The 9,765-nt window shown below is 34.6% G+C and overlaps 1 protein-coding gene across 1 annotated transcript; it reads right to left on the bottom strand.

Annotated features, from left to right (window-relative positions):
* Positions 1-3,887: 3,887 nt before the first annotated feature.
* Positions 3,888-5,243, bottom strand: LOC145565111 (uncharacterized). Its single transcript, XM_081625207.1, has 2 exons — positions 4,601-5,243; positions 3,888-4,480 (listed from the first exon to the last, which is right to left on the bottom strand). Exons 1-2 carry the CDS (start codon positions 5,241-5,243, stop codon positions 3,888-3,890), a joined length of 1,236 nt encoding a protein of 411 aa, XP_081481333.1.
* Between the last annotated feature and the right edge of the window lie 4,522 nt (positions 5,244-9,765).

Raw genomic sequence — 9,765 nt, 5'->3', positions numbered from 1 at the left:
AACAATAATGTATTATAATTCGGATTTTCGGATCGGATCCAAATAACCGAATTTTATTTCGGATTGGATCGGATTGGATTGGGACAGAAATTCGGATCGGATTGGATTGAAAAATTGAAAACCGAATTATGTGTCGGATTGGACGGATTTGGACTTTGGATTAAATCCAAATTGAAAACCGAACGGACACCCCTAATAACAATCAACAATTTTTAATAAAAGTAGAAAGAAATAGAGATCAAACCTCAGCAGATGATCCATGGGTTCAGTCAAAACAACTCTGGGAAATCCATCATTATCAATCAGATTGACAGGCATCTGCTTTAACTTTAATCTTCCCTTCAAATTCCCAACAAATGGGTTCAATTTCCCTTTTCTCCACTCCATTTGTAATTCAACATTCACAAATTAATCATTCAAAATAAAATAAAAAAAAACCCCAAAAAATAATAAATATAAGTATTCTAACAAATTCTTAAAAAAAAAACATACATATATATAAATGAAAGGAGAATTAGACAGTAATAAAAGAAGGTAATTGTTGAAGTTCATGAATTGAACTTTATTCTGTAAAAAATACTCCAGAAAATAGAGAGAAAATTGAGAGAGAAAGAAGCTTGGGAAAGAAGAAAGAAAGTTGTTATTGATTGAATAATGAGAATACAGCACGAGTTTTGCATTTATACAATAGTTAGTTACAGATTGTAACAACTTTTCTAGTGCTCTAACAAACTAAAAAACTGAGCTGGAAGTTTGTTGCTGCTGTAATATTATCAAGCTGAGCTGACTGCTGACTTGAGCTCTGTAGGCTGAGTTAGCTGCTGACTTGTGCTGTATACTCCAACACCCCTCCTCAAACTTGGCAGAGGTGAGGAAACCATGCCAAGTTTGGACAAAAGAGTTTGTTGCTGAAGAACAGGAAGTTGTTTAGTGAAAACATCTGCAAGTTGCTGTCCTGTAGGAATATAGCATAGCTCAATCAAGCCTGCAAGAACCTTATCTCTGGTGAAATGGCAGTCCACTTCAATGTGTTTGGTGCGTTCGTGGAAAACTGGATTCTTAGCTATATGAATAGCAGATTGACTATCACAGTGTAGCTTGACAGGATTCAAATCAACCAAGCCTAACTCACCAAGAATTCTAACCAACCAGTCAACCTCACTGGCAGCATGGGACATAGCTCTGTATTCAGCTTCAGCTGAGCTTTTAGAAGTGGTACTTTATTTCTTGGACTTCCATGAAATTGGAGAATTACCAAGAAGTAGCACATAACCAGTGACAAACTTTCTAGAAGATGGACAAGCAGCCCAATCAGAGTCACAAAAAGCTTGAAGAACAGGTTGATCAGTTGCCTTAAGTAGAATTCCTTGACCAGCAGTGCTAGCAACATATCTTAAGGTATGTTTCAAGGCTTCAATGTGAGGGATCCTTGGAGAATGCATAAACTGACTCAAGGACTGAACAGCAAAAGCAAGATCAGGCCTTGTATTAGTTAGGAAGTTCAGTTTCCCAACATAGCATCTATAAAGGGCAAGATTATCATAAAGATCACCTTGATCATAGTGAAGCTTCAAAGTAGAAGGAAAAGGAGAGTTTGCAGGCCTTGAGATATCAAATTCACAATCCTGTAGAAGCTCCTTTGTGAATTTTCTCTGAGATAAAACATAACCATTGGCACACTTACTCACTTCAATTCCAAGAAAATAATTCAGCTCTCCCAAATCTTTGATGCTGAAAGTCTTGTGCAAATGAGTCTTCAAATTAGAAATTAACCGATCATTTGAAGCTGTGTATGATTATATCATCAACATAAACAGCAACTAAGGTAGTATCATTTGCATCCTTCTTCAAAAAGAGAGAGTAATCATTTTTTGACTGGCTGAACCCTTGAAACTGTAATTCTTCAACTAATCTGGCAAACTATTGCCTAGAAGCTTGTTTGAGACCATATAATGACTTTTTTAGTCTACAAACATGACCTGCAGGAGCAGACACACCTTCTGGAATCTTCATATAAACCTCTTCATGTAAATTTCCATGAAGAAAGGCATTGTTTATATCAAGCTGAAATAATTTCCAGTTGTTCTGTGCAGCAAGAGAAATCAAACATCTGACTGTGGACATCTTGACAACTGGAGAAAATGTTTCTTTATAATCAACCCCATACTTTTGTGTGAAGCCTTTAGCAACCAATCTGGCTTGTATCTTTCAATAGTAACATCTGCATTCTTCTTGATTATGTAAACCCATTTGCATCCTATAGCTTTCTTCCCTTTAGGAAGCATACCAATATCCCATGTGTTGTTTTTGTTAAGGGTAGAAATCTCTTTATCCATAGCATCAACCCAAGAAGGATGTGTAGCAGCCTCTGCATAACTTGTTGGTTCAACAAGAGATTGATTTACACATATTGCTAGTTGCTGCTTAGCAGGAAGAGCATCAAAAGACACTAGGCTACACCAGTGTTCTGTAGCAGCATAACACTGATAATCAAATAGATGGGAAGGGGGTTTAGTTGGTCTAGAAGACTGTCTAAGTGGGGTTTCTGCAACATTTTGTGAAATAGAAGGTAAAGTAGAATTTTGAGGAATATGAGTAGGAGGATTAAAAGAAGAAATATCAGGAACAGAATTGGTGGTTGTGTTTTCTGAGAAAGAATTTGAGAAAATTTCGGGAATATTAAGATAAGTGGGTGAGACTGATGTAATAACAGGAAGAAAGAATTTGTTTGAATAGGATTGGTGAGGGTTAGAAGAAAAATGGAATGGAAAATGTTTTTCAAAGAAAACATCTCTGGAAATTACTATTTTGTTTGTGCCAAGATTAAGAACTTTGTAAGCTTTCTGATTGGGAGGATATCCCAGGAAAACACATGGAATGGCTCTAGGATCTAGCTTAGTCCTGTGTATTTTGGAAGTGGAAATGTAACATACATATCCAAAAACTTTCAGGTGATAAATGTCAGGAACAGAACCATATAGCTTCTCATAGGGTGTAACAAAATCAATGGATTTAAGAGGCATCCTATTGATCAAATAGGCTGCTGCTAAAATACATTCACTCCAAAAACGAGCTGGAACATTTGATTGAATATACAATGCTCTTCTAGTCTCCAATAGATGTTTATGCTTTCTCTCTACCACCCATTTTGCTGGGGTGTATCACTACAGGATTTTTGCTGTAAAATACCATGCTGTAGAAACAACTGTTTCATACCTCCTTCTGTAAGATCCAAGGCATTATCTGATGTTACAGCTAAGACCTTTGAGGAAAACTGAGTTTCAACATAACTAAGAAATTGAGTCATAATAGAAACTGAATCACTTTTATTCTTCATAAAATGAATCCAAGTCATTCTTGAAAAGTCATATATAATTGTCAAGAATTGATTACAACCAGTGTATGTAGTATGAGTGTAAGGACCCCATACATCTATGTGAACCAGCTTAAAAGGCTTATAAGACTTTATTAAACTAGTAAGAAAAGAAAACCTAGACTGCTTAGCTAATGGACAGACTTGACACAAGTTTTCAGCTAAGCAACCATGTACATCAGTACCTTTGATGGTTTTTATATTGTCAAAAGACATATGTCTTAAACGAAGGTGCCAAAGTTTGGCTTCCTCAATAGCAGCAAGGCCAACATTTCCAAGAGTAACAACATTATTTGCAAATAAATGGTCATCATAAACTGTACAGTCCATTGTCCAACTTACCAAGCTCTATTGGACTGGTCAAAGAAGGGCCCTGAATCAAGCATGTATCATTAGTAAATGATACTGAACATGACATATCTTTGCAGAGTTTTGATATTGAAACCAAGTTAAAATGAAAACCAGGACCATGCAGAACATTATGAAGTATAATGCCTGATTTTAATGAAATTGTTCATGTGTGTTCAACTTTTAACTTCTTCCCATCTGAAATTGTTATGTATCTTTCATCATATAATTTTGAGTATGATTTGAATATAGAAATGTCAGCACACATATGCTCAGATGCACCACTGTCTAAAATCCACTTAGGAATTAATGACGTAGATAGACAGAAAGTACCTGCCAACTGAGAAGTAGCAGCTAAGCCAAGGGAACTAGAACCTCCAGAGAGTTCACCTTGCTCAGATGAACGTTGCTTATCCAGATATTGCAAGATTTGTTGATGCTGATCTTGAGTGACTAACATATTAATCAAATTTGCAGACTCAAAAATACTTGAGCTCTCAAGCTGAGCTGATGCTACAACTCTCTTTCCTTTGTTCTTGAAATCAGAAGGATAACCATGCAACTTGAAACACTTGTCCCTTGTATGATTTCTCATCTTACAATGGTCACAGTATAAGTTGTTCCTTGTGTACACAAAATTTCTTATGTTTGAAATTCCAGAATTAAACTCAGCTGATTGTCCTGTTCCTCCATTAGAGGGAGAGAATCTGGTGTTGGTGAACTGATTTCTGCTGTCATTAAACTTTTTAGCATAAAATGCTGCAAATTCCAGACTGTGCTAATTCTTGATATTACTCAGATTCATATGAGTTTGCTCTTGTAACAACAAGCTGTATGCCTTTGACACAGTTGGCAAAGAATTCATCATCAAGATAGTACTCTTAGTATGTGAGTATTTATCATGAACTTTAATCAAAAAATGAATCAATCTTTGATTCTGCTGAGATCTGAACAACTGCTGAGTTAAGGTACAATTGCAACCAGTGCATACACAAGCAGGAAAAGGAACTAAACTATCTAATTGATCCCATAGTTGCTTAATTCGAGTATAAAATTCAGGAATACCTTCAGAATCTGTTTGAGCAATATCAGCTAACTGTTGTTGAACAGAAAACAATTGAGGTTCAGAAGATTGGCTAAATCTTTCATCTAAATCCAGCCAAATTAGCCTTGCTGTCTTCAAATATAGAACACTACGAGCAATTGAAGGATCAAGAGAATTCAAAATCCAAGATATTACCAGATTGTTGCACCTGGTCCAGATTTTGAGATTTGGTGAATTACTTGAAGGTTGATTCAATCCTCCATCAACGAAGCACAGCTTATTCCTCGCTGATAAAGCAATTGTCATTGATCGTTTCCAATCATTGAAGCTTGTTCCATCAAACACAATGTTCACCAATTTTGTAACTGTGAGATCAGAATTGCTCAAAAAATACATAGAATTTGGATTCTGTGAAGGATTAACTTCTGCATTTGCATCAGTATTTGAAGAACTATTTCCAGAATTACGAGGTGCCATTTTTTAATGACCAATCAATCAAACGCAAGAAAAATGATAGAAAAATTTGTTTAACAGAAAACAATCAAGAAATCAAGCGGAATTTGGATAAAAAACAAGCTAAATTCTTCTCTGATACCATGTTGAAGTTCATGAATTGAACTTTATTCTGGAAAAAATACTCCAGAAAATAGAGAGAAAATTGAGAGAGAAAGAAGCTTGAGAAAGAATAAAGAAAGTTGTTATTGATTGAATAATGAGAATACATCACGAGTTTTGCATTTATACAATAGTTAGTTACAAATTGTAACAACTTTTTTAATGCTTTAACAAACTAAAAAACTGAGCTGTAAGTTTGTTGCTGCTGTAATATTATCAAGCTGAGCTGATTGCTGATTTGAGCTGTGTAAGCTGAGTTGGCTGCTGACTTGTGCTGTATACTCCAACGGTAATAGAGCAGAAAATGGTATGTGAAGTTGTATAAATAAAGAAATACAAACCCCAGTTGGTAGATGGAAGTGATTAAACGTTTGGTTTAACTATTCAATTTTCTTTTCTTTTATTAGTAATCCAATAAATTTTTATAATTTCTATATAAGATTTAAAAAATTATATAAAAATAGAAGTAGCAATTTAAATTTAAAAGGCTTATGTTTACGGGTTTGGTTGTTAGCGCTTTGTAGTTTGAAGTTTGAAGAGGTTCCCACCAACTATTGGATCAAGTTTAACAAAATTTATCTAGTTTATGTCATATATACAAAGCCAGCTAATATATGAGAAGTAGAAGAAGTAAAAAGGGAGAAAAAAGGAACTAAGACATATGCCTAATCTTAATCATCATAATATCCTTACGGAAATGAAAAGGATTGTGTTTGTGTGTATTTTCTACGCAATAACGCACAACAATTCCTTTTCCAGTTGCCCTTTCCAGGTTATAGTTAAAATAGGATATAGCTTCCTATCGAATATTGTTCATGCGCAAGAAATGGATCAAGATGTAGACTATAATATTTGTTGCAAAATTATATGGAGGCTTGATATACCACCAAAATGGAGTATGTTTCTTTGGAAAATCCTTTATGATGCCATTCCGACAAAGGAGAATCTAACAAAACGAGGAGTGCAAATAAATGAGATATGTGGCCATTGTGGTCTGGATGTTGAAAACTCGGAACACTTGTTCAGGTTTTGTACTATGGCTGAATTTGCGTGGAAAATTATGTCCATGTCACTAACAGCCAAACAATTAATGACTCTATTTCTATTACGTTGGGGAAATGGATTCAATCTTATATCCTACTGTTTAATAGTCGGGATGGAATTCACAGTGAAGCTATAACAATCTTCATAGCTACTTTGTGGGGCATATGGGATATGAGGAACCAGCGTGTTTTTAGGGGTGACACCGGTTATACTGGTAGTGTAACCAGGAATATTGAAGAAGGCCTAAAATTTTTAGAAGAATTTAGGAAGCCGAATCTTCAGGAAAATTGGAATATTGGATGATCCAGGAGCGCAAAATCAAGAACCGCTAGGTTTTAGTCAAGTCCACATTGGTAAGGAAAAATTTATTTTCTGCCAAAGTATAGGCTTGCCGGTTTGTACTTTACAGGTGGACGGATCGTGGGTGAAAATAAGTGGTAGAGCTGGCTTTGGATGGTCTGTGAAGATTCATGAAGGGGAGTTCTTTGATGCGGGAGCATGTTTTGGACTTGCAACCTCGGCTTTACATGCGGAAGCCCAAGCTTGCCTTGAGGGACTGAAATGGTATGCGAATATGGGTTTTGCGAAAGTACTCATATACTCAGATTCAATAAATTTAATAAACTTCTTGTAAAAAGAGGACATCAATGATTAAGTATCTACTGGAGTTTTCAAGAAATTAAGAAACTGGGTATGAATTTTCAATGTTGTAATATTCTTAAGGTAGACAGGGACCAGATTCATAAAGCTCATTTGTTAGCAAATGAAAGTCGTAATAGTTTAATTTAGTTTTTCCTTTACTTTGTAATTTGTTTGGTTATGTTGATGTCAAAAAAAAAAAAGATTAACAGGCTCTCGCAATTTATTAATCAACATAGATCTAACAGGCTCTCGTAATTTACTAGATCTAAGTTCCTATTGAAAATAGTCTTTAATATCAAATTAACATCTGCTTGATTTATCAATTTAATATTGCTATACTTTTACAATCAAATCACATCTGCTCGATTCATAATCCAATTGTAAAGAATTAAAACAATTCAATAAGAAATTATCATGCAATATCAATAATCAACAATAACAAATTATTCCTTCACATTAATTATGGATCCTCAAGAACCCTAAAATTAAACTACTCGCATATGATTAAACTAAACCTAAAACTAAACCTAAAACTAATGAAAACTAAACCTAAAACTAATACGAAGCTAAACTACTAAAAGAACAAAAACTAAAAAACAAAACTAATCCTGCTGCCAACCTAAGTACTATTTGCCTCCTTTTATTAGGTGTCCACAAAGTACAGCTCCTAATAAAACTCAAACAAGAATCCTAGGTAAACAAAGCTTAATGTCAGCCAATTAACCGCCTCGCTAACTAAAGCTATTGGGCTTCTTGCAACAAGGCCCAATCAGCTTATAGCAGCAACAACAAGCATTTGCCTGACCAGGCCATAGGTTGCCCGATCGGGCCCGGATAATAGCAAACTGGGCTTCTTTCTTGGGCCTTCTTGCTTACTCTTGGACCTTTGTTTTTTGTCTTATGATTTGTGGTCTCATTATTTTGTCCGTAATGGTAGCTTGTAAAACTTGTACTTCTTAACCAATCAAGTCCTTAATCACCGAACTAAATTTATCTAACTCGGCCTTAAGTTAAACATATTCGGTCATAAAATACGACCAAACTCCAATATCTTCGTAGTGGCTCAATAAGCTCGGGAATTGTCATAAATCTGCAAATCTTACAAAATAATACCAACTCTACAAAAACAATAGGATACGTATATTAATAATAAAAATAGTTCCGCAGAGCTCAAGTAAGCTTAAATATAACCATGAAATGGGGAATAAAAATACATATAAAATAGACTCATCAGGCTAGTTCTCATGGTAACTCGTTTATATATATGTACATATATATATATATATGTACATATATATATATATATATATATGTACATATATATATTCTTTTTTAAAAATACTTACTATTTATGGCAACACAAACTTTACAATCTGACTCAACCGCGCGAAATGATAGTATTTTGATACTGCTGAGTGACAATATAATTATATCCAATGACGGGTGCAAAATAGCTAATTTGAGCAACACAGATAATATAATACCAGTAATGACAATCAAACTTTTAAAATGACAATGTTTTTTGAGTTTTAAACTTATCCCGTTGATAAGACTAGTTTTAGAGTTCCGGTACTTGTTTTTATTTTTTTTATTTACCTGTGCACGGATTAGTAGCCACAGCACGTTGATGGGCTAAGCATTACCCATTATGGTATTGGCATACACAATTGATTAGAGAACTAATTTAAGATAAGATACTCATACATAATGTTAAATAGAAGATTCTCCCTCATGTGCTCTAATTATTATGAAACTTAGACGAGTTTAATGACACTATCGACTTTACTCAAATGAATCGAGACCACTATGATAACCTGATAAGTGCACATTCTTTATTTTTTGGGTTTTAATTATTCTAGGATTTGCTAACCTTTATAAATATTACTGTATTATGAATGTGACATTTTGGTTTTACATTATTTTTAATTTTGTTCCTTGTTGTGCGTTACTAAATTTGATGGAAACTGTTTATTCTGTAGGATTATAGTGATTATAGAAACTACTTATTGAATTGTAGGAATATGGAAGTCATTAAGTAAGAATCTTATTCTGGAGCCGGTCCCCATTTATAACAGATTTCAACATGCCATGTTAATATCATGGCATAATCGTACATAGTTGGAACTTATTCTGAAATGTTTGTGAAAAGTAGTGGAATGCTGACTAGGACTCCGTTCCTACAATATTTTATTCCAATACTGTAACCTTTCTGAAATTGACGGAAATTTTGATGCCTTGTCTGCTCTATTCATGAATTGGGGGTAAAATTGGAGTAGAGGAGAGAGAATAATAACCTTGGTTATAGGAAGAAAAATTTTCACGAGAGCGATGATGTTCGGCGGTGGATAATTCGACACCACCGTGATACAGACGATCCAAGCATAACTTCTATCTTCGACTTGATTTCGCTACTGGACCATCACTGGTTTAGACGGGGTAAATGTGAAGCAGAGGAGAGAGATATTGCAAATTATCGATTGTTAAGCCCTAAGTCAAATCCCGTGTCCCTAAATTTCCAAGTATGGTCTTCGACTTACTGGTTAACTTTGTAAAAAAATTGAGCTGAAGTTGACAGTGTTTAATTGATTTAATTTGGTTAATATAAGCAAGAATTGAGGAATGATGGTTGTTTATTTTCTATTGGTTAATATAGGCCTTTCTTTGATTATGGTTTTTTATTCTAGTGTAATTGGGGTTG

This window comes from Chenopodium album, chromosome 10 (genome assembly GCF_948465745.1).
Source record: "Chenopodium album chromosome 10, dcCheAlbu1.1, whole genome shotgun sequence".
Classification (NCBI taxonomy): Eukaryota; Viridiplantae; Streptophyta; class Magnoliopsida; order Caryophyllales; family Amaranthaceae; genus Chenopodium; species Chenopodium album.
Note: the sequence above shows the minus strand (reverse complement) of the source record. Positions and strands in the feature narration are given on the sequence as shown.